We start from the raw sequence: 17,486 nt of genomic DNA, 5'->3' as shown, positions 1-17,486 counted from the left end.
AGGCTTTTCATGTTTTCAAACTATATTACTTGTTTTTAATTCTATTTTGTGTTTGAAATGCTTGGATGATGATTGTGATGGTGTGATAATATAATGTATGTGGTTTTCTGGCTGGATTTGTAATGTTGCAAGCAGTAGTAGGAGAGAAATTGCTAATCTCGCCCAGGTGAGAATCCTTTAGCCTAAACTAGAGTAGCAAAAAACTCTCCTTTGTTACTGTGTGAGTTGTCGCTCAAGCGAGAATTCTCGTCCAAGCAAGAGCAATCTCACCTAAGCGAGGGAGTCTAGCTTAGGCGAGAACTCGTAAATGTGTATTGTGCTTGGTGTTCGAGTTCTCGCCTAGAGAAAAAGGTTTTGACTTGAGCGAGAGTCCTCTATGGCTTGAGCGAGACCTTATCTAGAGAGAAAGCTTGGAGTAGAGATTTTAGACCACAAACAAACTTCGGTTTGATGGTGGGTTTACATTGTGTTCATATACACTAATGTTAGTCTTGCAATTATTAGTTTTTGTTTGCCACGTTGGTTTTTCTTTTCCTGTGTTTTCATTTTAAAATTGGACAAGTGATTAAACAAATAGAGAGATACTTATTTATGGTTTGATTGTGTTTAAACTTAAATTGAGATTAAATTTAATCAGTACAGAACATATAATCTCCAAAATATTTTAAGAGAAATAAAAAATTGGATCATATAAAATAACTTGACTGAAAATATAGTACCAAGGATTTAGTATAATAACAAATTGTGAAATATATCTTTTACGGTCCTTAAAATTCACCATAATATAATTTAATTTGATTCATGGTTTACTGATTAAATTCTACAAATCTTTAAAATAAAACTCTTTTTATATTTGTTAGATGAGTGAATTAAAAAATGTCATAGGATCAAAGCTCCTACATAAATGCGTTTAGAGTTAGAACAGCAGACTTATCTTAACTAATTTATGAATATTTTCAAAAATTGTATAAATTTTTAAATAGTCTAATTTATAAATCGATTTCTAAATATTTTATATTAATTGAAAAAATTGATTTTTGACTAATTTTTATTATTTGAAATTTAATTGCACGATTATGGGCTGGTACAATCTATCTAGGCTAAAATTGACTTAGCCTAATATAATTTCGATTCAACTTAATTTGACTTTGAATGGTTTAGGTATAACTAATTTGATCACTTGAACTTAATCTTACTTGTGCCTAACATGATTCAATATAATCTTGACCAAATTCAATTTGAACTTGACTATTTCAGTTGACTAAGACCTACTTGATCTTGATTTGGTTCAACCCATACTAACCTAGAATAGGTTCAACCTAGGTGGACTAAGACTAAATTAGGCTTAACTCAACTTGATCACAACCTAACTCAAATCCAATTCAACTTGACCTAGGCTCAATCCAATCCTACTTAATCAATCTCATTTCAATCCAATCCATGCTAAATATGGCGCAATCCAATTTGACATTTCCTAATTAAGGCACAATCTAACTTTTGGCCTAATCTAATATAGACCCAAGCCAACTTGGCTTAACTTAAGCCATGGTCAATTTAGTCTAATTTGGGTCTGCTTGACTCGGTCTGACCTATGCTCGACTTAACTTATGTCCTACTCAACTTAGCTCAACATGGATTTGACCATCTTAACCTTAACACATCATGTGTCCAACCCAACTTACTCTGACATAGGCTCAACAGTGTGTGACTTGACTCGATAATGCATGACTTAAGCTTAATTTGACTCAAACTTGCATAATTTAGGCCCTTCATTGTATAGGCCCAACTCATAAAATCTTATCACATCTAGATCTGCTTAACTTTGCACAATTTGAATTGTTCAATCACACGTTAATTTTAAATTTTTAAATAAAAAAATTAAATCTATGTACATTTAAAATCCCACTAATTATATTAGATTTAAAATCTAAAATTATAGATTTGATTTTTTTTGAGTAAAAAAAATTGGAGCAATTAATACCTTCTTTCATTTGTGAGGTTTATTTAAATAATTTTTTTTTCTCATTTAAAAATTATTTTTTACATGAAAAACTGACCCATACAAAAAAAAAAAAAGTGGATTTTTAACCCTGATCCATATATGTCAAGATTGAGAGCTATAATTTTTCAAATATATTAAAAAAAAAGTTGGTGGTCAAATATATTTCAAGTACAAAACTACTTCACTGTATTATCCAATTGGACCAAGCTATTGCTTCAATTAAAAATTACCTTGATTCCCGTATGAACAAGATTACTTGTCTACTTGTAGAGTATGTAGCATGTAACTAGGAGTATTGTTCCATTTGAAACTAACCTTTTTAGTATGTTTATCACATCAATTGTTTTCAAATGAAATATGCTCCGTGTTTGAGAATATACTATAACATTTGTATTTAAAAACGTTGCTTCTGTTTGGTTATAAAAATTTGTATTTTGAAATTTACTTTCTTTTTACACTCATCACATCCCCGGTTTACTTTTCTATATCACTTGTCATATCCGTTACTTTCATTTCAATTTTTTTCTCTTCATACATTTTTAATGTTGTCAAACAATCTTCAATTTATTCTTTTTATTTACACTAGCTTAAGGAATATGTATCACGGCAGGTTCTGGCCATATATGATGCCCAATTGAGTAAAAAATGACATTTTCAAGGTTAAAACTATGCAATGTACCTACTGTGCTGAGGATTTGAAATAAAAAATATTAGATGTTTTTATACAGTTATATTTCAAAAGTACAATCAAGCCTTACCACATATTCTGGGATGTAATTATGTTATTCATTGTTCAAGATAAACTTATACTTGATATCATTTAAATTATATGATATTGGAGTAATTATAATATATAAACTTATTCACAAAACCAACAAAAATGTCAAACAAATCCTTGACTTCAAAATTATGATTACCAGATTAAAAATCTAATATGCAACCTATCTACAGATCCTTACATGACAATCTGACAATTAACATTATTTATTATAAGAGTAAAAAGCTGCATGAAACTGAACTAAGCAGTTCATCATATCATCATTTATATGGGTGTGCTATAAATTTGCAAGTTCAATAGTTGTACAGATATTGTACACTGGCTAATAAGGTCAATGAGTGGTGTGGGTAAATTATACATCTCTTATGTGAGTTGTTTAATCCCAAAAGAAGGGGAAGAACAAAAGCTCATTCTAGTCAAACTAGATGACTAACAAATATGTGCCGCAGCAAATAACAATCCTATTTCTCCTATTCTGTAGCAGAATACCCCAACCATTTTGTCAGGGGAATTATAAATACAAATCCTATTCTTCATAGGTTATACCTGAAGATCAAGAACAGCTTCCCCTGGAATAAGAAATAGTGCAGTCAACAACCCTAATATGATCAATGTCCCAAAAGATAGCAATAACTTTAGCAGATACTAAACGTATCGGTGTTCTGATAACTTATATTAACTTTCATATAAAATTACTTGGTAAATGATTCCAATCAGATAATAGGCATTGTTAAAGATTCCAATCAGATAATAGGCTCATGCTAGTTGGATCAAAGAACACTGCCAGTGGGAGCAAATAACGACATCCAGACTTCAACACAAAATTAGTAGCTGCTGAGCTATAACTATGAAACAAATTTGGTCTTTTCTCGATAGATATTTCCATAAATCAAGAAGATACATTTGAAACATCTATCAACTTACCGTGCATCCTTTTGACAAATCGTTCAAACTCTATGAAATTTTGTCGTTCCATAAGACGTGGACTAAGCCTCAGGTAAGTAAACGATGAAAAGTGCCTTCCATCTGGATCATTCATGGGCTTGGCATGATCCAAAACCTTGTTGTAGCTAACTCTGTTTAGGCAAGGAAATCCATTCTGACTAGTAACTGGTAGGTCAACATCCCAACCGGCATTCAACACCTGCAATACACCATCAGCCAATCAGGGGTGCACTTTACATTAATTGGCCTTAATTTTTGAAATAATATTTAGTGTAAATCATTCTTTCTATATATTAGACCAACACATATCAATTATTCCAACAAATTCTTCCCAATGAAATTGCTTATACAGGACGCTAACCAGATAAAAATACGTTTCGCATAGATTAGACACGTACTTGCCAGACTAATCCCTCAGGATCTGCAAATGTCTCTGGAAAACCCTCATGTTGGTTTAATGTGGGCAACTCAACACAAGGAATGTTTAAGCTAACTCCATTTATCTTTAACATTGTCATAATTGCAGCATAGCCATCACGATTGCATGGGTTATAGTACCCAGCAGTTAATTCAGCAGCATGACTTGCAGTCTTGTACCACCAGTAAATACCTGATAACTGTATAGAACTTAAAATATATCAGACTGTACATGACCAAAAGACATACGCACCACAATAACTAAAAAAATATACCAACAAATGTATAACTCCTAGTCAAATAGGATAAGCTTTAAAGTAGCATTTTGGAATGGTTTTCTTTTCTTCTTATTTTTGGGGCTTCGTGCAGAAAATACTATTCTTTTTGGCTGTAGATAAAAGTGTATTACTAATGGATATCAGTCAAAAAAGAACACTCCCTTGGTCAGTAGTGGACAAACCAATCTGAAGAACTAAGTAGAACTTTTTACATAAAGGGAAAGTAATTTTCAAGCACAAATCCACATCATGAAGATTAGGTACCTTTTTTTTTTTTTACCTAGCTTTTTTTCCAGAATATTTTCTTGCAATGGAGTAGGCCACAACACATGTAGCATTAATTTTATAAAAATGATTTTTTCCCTTATAATTTGTTAAGGGAGATGCAGACAAGGCCGTTGCTCTTTTTTGTGGATGAAAATTTATTACTTAGAAGTATCATTGATCAGTCTACCAAAGATGATTCCTTCCTCTGATAAACTTCGCATATTGAAGAATCCATCCCCACACACTAAAATTTAAGATAGTGTTGGTTCTCAAAATTTTCTCAAGAAAACAATATTTTTGACTGAAAATAAGTTCTCAAAAGTGACACTTCAAATAATTGAAAAATAACACCACGTATGTAAGATAAGGGCTGATCAACTATTCGATTCCTTATGTACTATAAGACAAAATCATTAGTTTTGGATGCAGAAAAGAATCAAAGATTTTTTCATGATTTAGAGTACAAAATTTTCTCCAAAATAAATTTCTTTATTACCTTTGCAGTAACACAAGATCCCTCAAAAGCTAATTTTGCCAGAGAAAGTACCCGGTTTCCGTGATCAACTAAAACCTGAGAGTACCAGCTAAGAAAAAACCTGCCATAGAAGCCATCATAATCACCCCCATCACAAAAGAAACCTGTTTCATGTGGCTGAGAATTATAGGTACCAGCATTATCTGGTCCTCTAGCCCAAATAGCGTGACCTCTTGCTTCTGCTGCTTTCCTAAGGCTTTTCAACATATACTGATCATAACACTGTACACAGGATGGGGGGATGATGAGCAAACTGGTTAAAAATAGATCCAAGAATAAAAAAATACATTTGAGCCAAGGAAGCATTTGCAAGTGAAAACAGAATCTTAAAAATTGACAGACATAGATAACTATAATACACTTAACTACCTGGAATTCACCAATACCAGGATATCTCCAACCATGCTTTACAGGACAAGATGGATATCTTAGCTCTCCACATGGACCGAGTCCAACTTCAATCATGGAGATTAAGCCATCCTCAAAATACTCATCAAACTCTACCCGGAAACTTCTCATGAAATCAAAGTAAACCTACAAAGTACAGCATACTTAATTTTATCAACGTAAATAAAATGGAAACGAGATCTCCAAACCTAGCCCCAAAAGGCATCTGATATATAATTCAAATTGATTCATTTGGAAGGAAATGATTTGAAACTAAGAAATTAACAGTCTAACAGTGGTATTATTGTCATTGCATAATGTCATCATTACCTCCACAGCAGTACGACCTCTTAAAACTCGTTCCTTATCTATTCCCCAAGAAAGACATTCAGGGTTGTGCCTTCCCTCTCTATCAGTGAAAAAAATGTCAGGATTGCTCCTTCCAATTTCAGCAACCCAATGCGGCAATGGAATACAAACATCATCACCAAAATTCCCTCCACATTCATGAAATGACATAACAACCTGGCCAAGTGTCAAAAGGACATATCACCACCAATGGAAGATCGAATCAGCAAGAGAGCACTTAATGATTAAACTACAGAACTTACCTGCAGCTTAAGCTTAACTTCTCGCACCATTTGAAAGAGTCTCTTGTAACCATTCCAATTATACTCTTGTGGAGCATGGGCCTCAACGATTCCCCACCAACAATCTACCATAACACCATCAACATGCACTGATTTCAACACCCTCAGCTGCTTTAACAGACCATCAGGATCAACAAGCTCACATTTTATATTGATCACCCCTAACTGTCAAAAATTTAGACAGAATGTTCCAATATAACGTTAGAGTCATATTTACAAATAATTTCCTTAAGAAAATTACAGTTTTTTTTTTCATACCCCTATATTATGAAGAACTACCCAATATAAGCATATAAAAGAAACAGAACTTCAATATATTAGTGAAAATAAGAGTAAATTAATAGCTTACCGGCAGCATCACATAAACTGGAACATATGGGGTACCAGCCAAATCACGCTCGGGTAATCTGGCAGGCAAGTCAGCAATCTGCAAACAAGAAGGTATAAAACAATGCCAAGATATTCCTTCCAAAGGCACCATACTGAAACAATTACATGGAAAATAAAAAGAATGAACATGCCCTTTTTGATATTTATCTGACTCAGGGTTCTTTTCAAGTTTTCATGATAATGACTTCTACTGACAAAAACAATAAGGTTAGCTCTTTGCAAAAACAGAGCATGTAGAAAATACTAGACAATTCAAGAGTTCTGCATATGCACCTAACCTCTAGCTTAAACCCTTTCCTCTTAATTCATCCCTACCTTGCACTATCTACCCTTCCCTTGAATATTCTGATTCCTGCAAACTGATTTCCCTTTACCATCCACTATTCCTAGCCAGCTCAGGAAACAGTTTTGCTCCAAACTTATGCCCCTCCTTTGTGTTTGTCTACTCATGTGTTTATTCTTTTACTTCTCATCCCTTTACTTTTAACATGTTGTATTTCTACACATGCAGGAATGGTGAACTGGGTACTAACATACCAATGAATAATCAAATAGACACCAGTTCATGCTAGCAGCCTATCACCGTCACCTCAGCAATAGTAAGAAGCTTTAGAAAAACAATTAATATGTTGGTCAAAGACCTTTATTAGATACCTGTTTCTCATCAGCATTATCAATTGAACCGCCAATCAGAGGATGGTTGTCTCTTTGTGCTTCTCCATCCCCCACAATAGATGTTTGAGATCGGGAAGTTGAGGATAGATCATAAGGAGATGGAGTTGGCATAAAAACACCTTTCGTTTGACATGCACTATACTCTAAAGGGCTCCGATAGCTAGAAGCAACTCCCCTAAGAGAAGAGGATGGAGTTTGTTGTGAAGCCACATGGGAAGATGATGAAGTGTGAATTGTTGAATTACCACCAGCTGGCTTTTGACCCTGTAAGGTTGAGAAGAAAAGTTTCCAATGTGGGAGTTTTTCTGAGATTTGTCAGAACTGAAATTTGCAGATGCACAACAATAATAAGACATTAAATTAAAATATACAATATTTTAACTTGACTAAGCCAAGAATTAAACTACACAGTAAGTACCATGTATCTATGTATACACTGTTGATAAACAAAACATATTTTTCAGCAACAGAGACCTCCAAAACAAATGTTGTTGATAGGGGATTTCAAAGTGAAATAACCGGGTTAACAAAAAAACATAATGATCAAGCCATAGTCCTCCCATTCTTGGGGAAACCACATATGATGCCTGCAGATGCAGACCAAAAGTCACAAAATTCAACTAAAGATTCAGTCTCAGAAACAGAAAGTTTAACTTACATCTTGCAAGATAGTCAGTTACCTGAGATCTTGAGGGAAAAGTAGTACCATCTGGAAGAACCACCCATCCAGCCTCCCTAGCTAGAGCAGCAATGACATCATTTATGTCTGCCCTAACTCTTAGATTGTAGTTGCCATGCCTGCGAAGCCCGGCCAAGATCCTTGCAGTGATGGCCCTCCGGCGCCTCTCTCTTAGCTTTGTTCTCTCTTTCTCTTCTACCGGCCTAGATCTTCGAGTGCCTCCACCAGGGGTACCTACTTGTTCATGAAACTGCTGGTGCTGTGGAAACCTGTTGTCACCAGTGGCAGTTCCCATCTCATTCCCACCATCAATCCCCACCATCCCTGAAGCATTTCCCTGCTCGCCTCCATTTTCCTCATAATCATCTTCATCATCATCCTCATCCTTCACATCCATTCCCATTTCTTCATCATCCTCACTCGTTCCCACAAGCCTTTGCATATCAGTTGCCATAATCCCAAGTCTGAACCCTCAACTGTTCAATTTTGATCAATTTAATTAAAAACTACCATTTGCTCATCAAAATTTAGGAACAGCCGTCCATTTCAAACCAAAATGCTCATGAATCCCACAAACTGCACAGAACAAGAATTAGTCAACTAAAACCACTAAAATTTCCTCTTCCCTAAATTTTGAGGTACTTCCCACCATTCTCCACTGCATACACTATCAGACCTAAAGCTAAAAACTACTCACTCCAAATATTCTTGGTTCATCATGGTGAAGAACCAGCACTCTTAGCTAGATAGGGACACATTTAATTTCTTAACCACATATTTTCTAATCTAAAGCAGGAGAAAAAATCTACATGACTTAATTTACCTCTCAAATTGAAACCAAAACCAGTTATCCGGCAGATCCGTCTTCTCCCCACCGAAATCCTCAGAACTGACTCCGGAATTCCCGGCGACCGACACTGAGGTCCGGCGAGATCGACTGAGAAGGGGAGAGATCTGACGGGGAAGAGTTCAGACCAAGGAACTGCGGTGACTCCAAGTGTCCGGCAACGGAAAGGGGAAGAAGTCCGGCCGGTTAGGGATGAGTGAGCGTGCGAGCGAGTGAAGCATGCGAAGATAGACAGACGTCTCACGAGGATGGGTTTTCGCTCGTGTCGAGTGCGTGCGTGTGCGGAAGCAGCGTGTTTGCGACTTTGACACGATTGATGCGTGCCAACTTTTAAGTAAATGGAAAATAAAATTAGTATGATTAGGTTACCCATGCAATGCATGATTTTAGTTTCTTATTATAAGGTGGATTTTTTTAAACTAACTGCCTTATGTCACATTTATGATGTGATACTAATATTTAGCTAAGTTTTTATCATTTTTTTTATTTTTTTTACTTTATCAATTGTATTAATTTATATGTATTAAATTAATTTTTCAAGGCTTTACGTAGTATTTATTTATTTTAGTTTAATATAAAATAGTATTTATTAAAATGAAAAGTTTCTAAATATAAATATTAAAATGTAAAGTGTGTTTTACCATAGATAATTAAATTTGGTAGTAATGAGAAATAATTAAATAATAATTTATATTCAATAAAATTTAATAATTTCTAAAATATCTTTTTTAACTTATTTCTGATTTAAAATCAGTTTTTAATATTTAAATCTGTTTCTAAACAAATTTTTTTAAAGTTGAATTTAGAAAGTAGAAAAGTTTATTTGAATTCAGTTTTAGTTAAAAATTAATATCAATATTAAAATCAATTTTCCACAAAAAAATCATTTAAAATTTATGTAAAGAAATAATTTAATAAGAATAGTTTATTTTTACTGTATCAAAAAAGTTAGAGCAAATGAAATTCAACCTAAAATATCAATTGGAAAACACATTCAAGGATTTAAAAAAAATAATATTTTAATCATATTTATTTCATTATTTAATTTACAATTCTAGTAATATTATTATATTATTAAAGCAAATTGTTGAGTTAGTGTTTTCTTTTAAGAGTATGAAACTATTATTCAGCAATGGCATAGTCAATAGAATCAATAGGGGCTCAGAAGAACAAAACAAAGTTTTATATCTTTCTTGAGTAACAAAACTCAATCACTAATAGGAAGTGAATTGGTGTTGAGGATCTAATTGACAGAGTCCATAGACATCATAATCGAGACACACAAGAAATTGTTATACATTATTATGTTGTTATTCAGTAGCAACCAAGTTTTAGAAAGCACAACCATCACTGGTAGGAGTTAAACGTGAGATTGGACTCCAATGCATCCTAGATCGATTGAAGCTTTGTATAGAAATCTATAATAGGTGCACCATTCTACTCCATATATAGGGGTGGCAAAACGGGTTGGGACCAACGGGCCAGTCCGTTAGCCCGTGCTAAAAGGAACGGGTTAGGTTGAAGATTTCAACCCATCAGTCCGTTCTAGCCTGTCCCATCCAGTCCGTCAACTTGACGAGGCAAAGTACGGGCCAGCCCGTCCTGATCCGTTGGCCCGTTTTAAAAAAATAAAATAAAATAAAAATAATTAAAAAGATTAATTTTTTAGATTATATATTTTAAATGTATAAATATATAATAGTATTGTAATTTAAATCATTAACACCTACACATTAAGTTTGAATTATTAGTTATAATTGAATAATTTAATATGTAAATTTAATAATTATTTTAACTTATCTAATTAAAAACATTAACTAATCAATTAAAAGTTAAAATAATATTTTATTTGATTAAATATGACTTTAATAATAATTTATATGTATATATAAACAAATTTAAAAAATAAAATAAATTAAAAAATTTGAAAACTAATTAAAAAAAAAAAACTAGACGGGTCAGCCCGGCCCGGCCCGTTAGCACGTCCTATACGGGACGGGTTGTGACTATTGGCCCGTTTCTGTTTGACGGGTCAGCCCGGCCCGGCCCGATTTTTAACGGGCCACATAGGGCCGGGCCAAAACGGGTCGGACTGGCCCGTTTGCCACCCCTAACTTCATAGTCACGAGGAATGCCTTAAAATGAAAGATACCGGGAATGTTGACAACAAAAAGTTGTTCCTTGAGATCATTCTCAAGACCTTTTTTAGTTTAATATTTGATGAATGAGCTAAGGTATTGCGAACAACTAAAAGTCGAGGTTTAAAGATGTTTAAATATCTATTCTTTCTTTAATCCTTTAGACATTTTTTAAGGATAAAATCGTGACGCAGCCTATATTTGAAAGCGAACAATGTCTTAGATATTATCTAATTGATGATTATTCTTCATCTAATTTAGGATCAAAATAAATAGAGTTTATATAATACAATACAAAAATTATATTATATATATATATAATATGAATTGTGAGTAAATTTATATAAAAGTTGGTGACATTATTTTTAACTTAAAATTTTAAAACAATAAATTTATAAATAATTTTTTATATGTTGTTTTCTTTTCATTGTCATGAAATGTAGGATACCAACTCATGCTTAACTCCAATATGTGAAAGATTTGTTTGACCAAAAACTTTAGGTTTTGTTCTTTTGGTAAGATGGATTTGGGAGAGAGAATGAAAATGAATTTGTATAGATTTGAGGATGATATTGGGTCTTTCGAGAGAGGATCACCGGAGAGATTTAACACCAATGAGCATGAGCCTAACCCACATAAGAAATTGACACCACTCTCAACCACAAACCTTAAGACAATGGGTTTATGGGTCTTGATCCTTATATGGTGCTCAACTTTCTCATTAATGTGGGACTTAGACTCACACTTGGATTCTCAACAAATGAATATGTATGTTTTTTTGAGTGAATTTAGAGAGTAATATATGTGGATTTAAAGATGAATTTTGTGAAAGTTAATGAGTGATTTGAGTGATGTGATAGATTAATTTTTTTTAATAGATATTATATTAAAGATTACTAAAATACCCTTTTTGATAAAAATAAAATTAATTAATTATTAAATAATTTTAAAATATTAAAATTAAAAAATATTTTAATTATTATTAATTATTATATACACAAATTAATAGTAATAATATAAATTATATATATTATTATTTTTAATAGTATTTTAATTAATATTAATTATTACATATGTTTATATATAATAATAATTATTATTTTACATATTATTAATTATGATATAATAATATATTAATTATTATATTTTTAAGAGTATTTTAATTATTATATATATTTATATATATTATTAATGATAATTATTATTATATTATATACATGTGTTAAATTAATTATTATTATTATACATATAAATATATATATATATATATATATATATATATATATATATATATATATATATATACACACTAGCGAAAACACGAGCGTTGTCGCACTTCTGTGTTCGCATTTTTTAATATTTTATAGAAATTTGAGTTAAGTTTAACTCTCGTGCTAAAAGCAAAAATATTAAAATATCTTTCATCGTTGAAGCATGTCATTGCGGCTACCACGTCTTTGCATCCGTCGTCATTGTCACTACACATCCGTTCTCCATTGTTGTTGCAATCCTTTTGAGAGAAAGCAATAAGAGAGAGTGTAAACCGATGATAATTTATGGGAAGCTTGTTCAAGAAAACTCTTTCTGAATAATTTGTTTCGAAAATCTTGTTCTTGAAATCCTATTCATCTTATAAGTTTTGAAAAGTTTGTTCTGAAAAGTTCATCTAAACAAGTATTTCATATGTTCTGGAAAGCTTATTTTGAAAATTATGGTCTAGAAAACTCTTTACAAAATGTATTTCATATGTTTTAGAAATTCTATTTCAAAATTTTTCTTCCAGAAACCCTATTTTGGAAATCATGTTCTTAGAATTTCATAAAATTTGTTCCAAAAATCTTGTTAAATAGGTAATCTTGAAGTCCCTTTAGGAAGGGTAGAAGGTTGTTTTGAAACATGGGACTGTTGTTAGAAATCATAGGAGCTCAAAAAACAAAAGTCTTTCCCGTTCATCTATAACAATATATAAAGAATAGACACAATCAATCATGAGTTAACATTATTTTAATACAATAGAAAATGTATCTTTTATTTCTTCTTGTAAATATTTTATAATTACTTGTTGATTAACCTTTAAATGTATTAGAGATTTCCTTCCTTCGTACTTATTGCATTTACATTGTCACGTACTTGGTGGAAAAAAAATTGTCATGTGCTTCTTCATCTCTTTGATTTGATTATCTAGTTGTTGTTTGTTAAATGAAACTTTCAAAATGGTTTATAAATTTTAGATCTTTACCCTTAACATTTTGCCAATGTAAAAGAGATTTGTAGTTATTTTAGATAAAATTTAACATCTACATTAGGATAAATTAATAAATCACATAGTAATAGTAGACTTGATTACTTTTATTATAGCATGGAATTATGTGTACGTCCAATCATATAAAAATGAATAATTAAAAAGAATTATTAAGATAAATCAAGATTGCAAAAAGTTTAATTTAGACCTTTTGAAAAAAAATGAAAAGTAATAAAAGGCTAAAAAATAATCAAGGAATTAAAAAATAAATAAATAAAAGATATTAAAAGGAAGCATTTGTTGTTCTGAAAAAAAAATTGATCAAATTCACTTGAGCAATATAATAACGATAGGTCTAATGAATATCTTTGATATCTTCCTTTAGTTGTACGTTATTTTTGTTATTTTTTTATATGATTTTTTGTTTCTTCTATTTTCTCTTTATATTTAAGAATATTTCATTCTTATAAAATTATTTTATCTTTTAAGAATGAACAAAATTAATCTAACTAAACTTAAGTATAATTATCTGTATTATATTAAAGTAACAAAAAAAACTATTTTTCATAAAAAATAAACATTAAAGTAAAAAAAATTAATAAACATTAAAGAGTATTGTTTTACCGTTTATTTTTAAAAAACTGAACTTCTATCGGTTAACTGCTCACTAATTGAATTATATATTTTATTTTCTCATTTTTTTTCAATGACCTCTTATCCTAAACACCGTGCACACTCCATTTTTTAATTCAATCACCATCGTTGAGACAATGATCGTGAGCTTCTCATCCCCGTCACTACTATATAAGGTCATGCCGCCTTGCTCTCGTCGTTCCACCTTACCACCTTCACTGCAATTCTAACACCTCACACCCCACTCAACTTGTATGTCTTTTTTTGAACCTTAACCCTAACTAATATTTTATCCTTCTCTTATATGTCTTTTGCATTCTTCTCATTTTTGTATACTCAATGTTTCACTACTCCCATTTCACCTTTTTTTTTCACCGTCTTATAATATTTTTCTTAAATATTTAGGCTTTTACCAATTTCGGAACTCTATGTTCTCCTTTTTGATAAAATAGTTATTTGTGTGAAAGGTGAATACAAACCAATTTAAACTTGTCCTTTGAATGTTTTTTTTATTGAAAGTATACAATTTGTTTATGTTATTGTTTATTCACTTACTATATATAATTTGGGAAAAAACTTTATGTTTCAATTTTTTAATGTTTAAGAGGGACCTCACGATTTTGGTGTTGGTGCTGAAAAAACTTTTGGGTGTGACACTTTATATGCACATTACAAAGCAACTCTTCTTTTGCTCTATATTAATTAATTATGAAAGTATAAAATTTTCCTTTAAATTTTCTCCTCTTTTTTAAATTATTTTAAAATTTAGCACAACTAAAGAGTATTTCAGTTCAGTTCGGTTCGATTTGATTCGATTTGGTTCAGTTCGGTTCGGTTCGGTCCAGTTCTATTCACTTCGATCTGGTTTGGTTCAGTTCGATCTAGTTCGATTCAGTTCGGCCTGGTTCGATTTGGTTCGGTTCAATGCGGTTTGGTTCGGTTTAGTGTGGTTTGATCCGGTTCAGTTCAGTTCGATCTGGTTCGGTTTGGTTCAATTTGGTTCGGTTCGGTTTGGTTCGGTCTGGTCCGGTTCGGTTCGGTTTAGTGCGATTTGGTTCGATTCGGTTTGGTCTAGTCTGGTTCGATTCGGTTCAGTGTGGTTTGGTTCTGTTTAGTGCAATTTAGTTCGGTTTAGTGTGGTTTGGTTCGGTTCAGTCTGGTCTGGTTAGGTCCGGTTCTGTTCGGTTCGGTTTGGTTCAGACCGGTCTAGTCAACTTTGGTTCGGTTTAGTGCGGTTTGGTTCGGTTTAATGCGGTTCGGTTCAGTTTGGTCTGATCTAGTTTGGTTCGGTTATGTTCGGGTCGGTATAGTGCAATTTGGTTCGTTTCAGTTCGATCCAGTTTGGTTCTGTGAGCTTCAGTTTGGTCTAGTCCGATTCGGTTCGGTTCGGTTTGATCTGGTCCGATTCGCTTCAGTTTAATTTGATTCAGCTTAGTTCAGTTCAATAAATAATATATAATGAATTTTTAAAATGGGTGTTAAATGTTGGATTAAAAAATAAAATATGTACATAAGAGAAATTTTTAGACAATTGTTAAAGATAAAAGAGGTTTTTAGACTAACGGTTAAAAATAAACTATTTATAAAATAATTAGTTTTTAAAATAATAATTAAAGGTAAAATTGGAATAACAAAATATAGACACAAAAGAGGATATCTTTTTATATATTGTTATAGATAACTAAAATTAATCTAACTAAACTTAACTATGACCGTCTGTACTATATTAAAGTAACAAAACTAAACTAAACTATTTATAATGAAAATTAAATATTAAAGTAAAAATATTAATAAAAATTAAATAGTATTGTTTTATCGTTTATTTTTAAAAAAACTAAACTTTTATCGGTTAACTGCTCACTAATTGAATTATGTATTTTATTTTCTCTTTTTTCTTCAATGACTTCTTATCCTAAACATCGCACACACTCCATTTTTTAATTCAATCACCACCATTGAGACAATGATCATGAACTTCTCATCCCCGTCACTATTATATAAGGCCATGCCGCCTTGCTCTCGTCGTTCCACCTTACCACCTTCACTGCAATTTTAACACCTCACACCCCACTCAAGTGGTATGTCTTTTTTTTTTTGTTTTTTGAAACTTAACCCTAACTAACGTTTTATCCTTCTCTTATATGTCTTTTGCATTCTTCTCATTTTTTAATACTCAATGCTTCACTACTCCTATTTCGCCTATTTTTTTCATTGTCTTATAATATTTTTCTAAAATATTTAGGCTTTTACCAATTTTGGAACTCTATGTTCCCCACTTTGACAAAATAGTTATTTGTGTGAAAGGTGAATACAAACCAATTTAAGCTTGTCATTTGAATCTTATTTTTATTAAAAGTATAGAGTTTGTTTATGTTATTGTTTATATACTTGCTATATTTAATTTAGGGAAAAACATTATGTTTCAATTGTTTAAGAGGGACCTTACGATTGTGGTGTTGGTGTTGAAAAAACTTTTGGGTGTGACATTTTTTATGCACATTACAAAGCGACTCTCCTTTTGCTATATATTAATTAATTAAGAAAGTGTAAAATTTTCCTTTAAATTTTATACTCTTTGTTTGAAGGTATTTTAAAATCCAACACAACTAAAGAGTCTTTCAATTCAGTTCGGTTTGGTTAGGTTCAATTCAGTTTGGTTAGGTTCAGTTTGGTTCGGTTCGGTTTGGTTCGGTTTTGGTTTGGTTCAGTTTGGTTCAACTCGGTTCAGTTTGGTTCGATTCGGTCTGGTCCGATTCGATCGGGTTCGGTTCGATCAGATTCGGTTATATGCGGTTCGGTTCGGTCTGGTCCGGTCCGGTTCAGTGCGGTTCAGTTCGGTTCGATTTGGTTCAGTTTGGTCTGATTCGGTTCGGTTGGGTTCAGTCCGGTTCGATCCATTTTGGTTCGGTTCGGCCTGGTTCGGTTCGGTTTAGTGCGGTTTGGTTCAGTGCAGTTCGATTCGATTCGGTCCGATTCGGTTCGATTCGGTCTGGTCTGGTTCAGTTCAATTCAATTCAGTTCGGTTCAGTTCAATTCAATTCAGTTCGGTTCAGTTCAACAAAGAATATATAATGAATTTTTAAAATAATGGTTAAATGTAAAATTAGAAAAATAAAACATGTAGAAGAGAAAAGTTTTTTAAAACAATTGTTAAATAGAAAAGAGGTTTTTACACCGGCGGTTAAACCAAAGAAGAAACAAATCTACATCTTAAACCAAAGAACTTTATGGATGACAGTAGAAGACTTTCTTCTAGAGACTGTCTAGTAGTAGTATGAGAGACCGTTTAGTGCGTGAAAGTTCAGTGAGAATTCAATTTGAGTTGAAGGACAATTAGAGGAACTTCCACTTGTAAGACTACTCACTGTCTTTTGATCATACAATGTTTAAAGGAATTCCTAGAAATTGATTAACAAAAACAGAGTTCTTCAAAGCATTATTGGGAATTTGGTACAGTTTCTTTTCATTCTACCGGACTAATTTGATATTGGATAATATATTGTGAATGAGATACTGAAATAAGGAACAAGTAAATGTGGAGGCAGTGGCAATTGCATCTTGCAGAAATGAAAAATCTAGATTTGTTTACTATTACAAACAAAGCAACAGTCTTATTCAGGGTG

General features: G+C 32.2%; 1 protein-coding gene across 4 annotated transcripts; it reads right to left on the bottom strand.

Moving 5' to 3' along the window:
* Nucleotides 1-3,006: 3,006 nt before the first annotated feature.
* LOC114184987 (beta-amylase 7-like) lies at nucleotides 3,007-9,173 on the bottom strand. Of its 4 annotated transcripts, none has more exons than XM_028072438.1 (11): nucleotides 8,827-9,173; nucleotides 8,005-8,579; nucleotides 7,304-7,588; nucleotides 6,609-6,686; nucleotides 6,221-6,424; nucleotides 5,940-6,134; nucleotides 5,592-5,756; nucleotides 5,184-5,444; nucleotides 4,124-4,342; nucleotides 3,705-3,924; nucleotides 3,007-3,349 (listed from the first exon to the last, which is right to left on the bottom strand). In XM_028072438.1, exons 2-11 carry the CDS (start codon nucleotides 8,455-8,457, stop codon nucleotides 3,321-3,323), a joined length of 2,109 nt encoding a protein of 702 aa, XP_027928239.1. In that variant the 5' UTR covers nucleotides 8,458-8,579; nucleotides 8,827-9,173; the 3' UTR covers nucleotides 3,007-3,320. The 4 variants fall into 4 exon arrangements, with proteins under 4 accessions (XP_027928239.1, XP_027928240.1, XP_027928242.1 ...); XM_028072439.1 differs by having other exon boundaries at nucleotides 8,005-8,479; XM_028072441.1 differs by lacking the exon at nucleotides 8,827-9,173 and adding an exon at nucleotides 7,743-7,911 and having other exon boundaries at nucleotides 7,304-7,645; nucleotides 8,005-8,158.
* Between the last annotated feature and the right edge of the window lie 8,313 nt (nucleotides 9,174-17,486).

This window comes from Vigna unguiculata, chromosome 5 (genome assembly GCF_004118075.2).
Source record: "Vigna unguiculata cultivar IT97K-499-35 chromosome 5, ASM411807v1, whole genome shotgun sequence".
NCBI lineage: Eukaryota > Viridiplantae > Streptophyta > Magnoliopsida > Fabales > Fabaceae > Vigna > Vigna unguiculata.
This window is presented reverse-complemented; position numbering and strand designations above follow the sequence as displayed.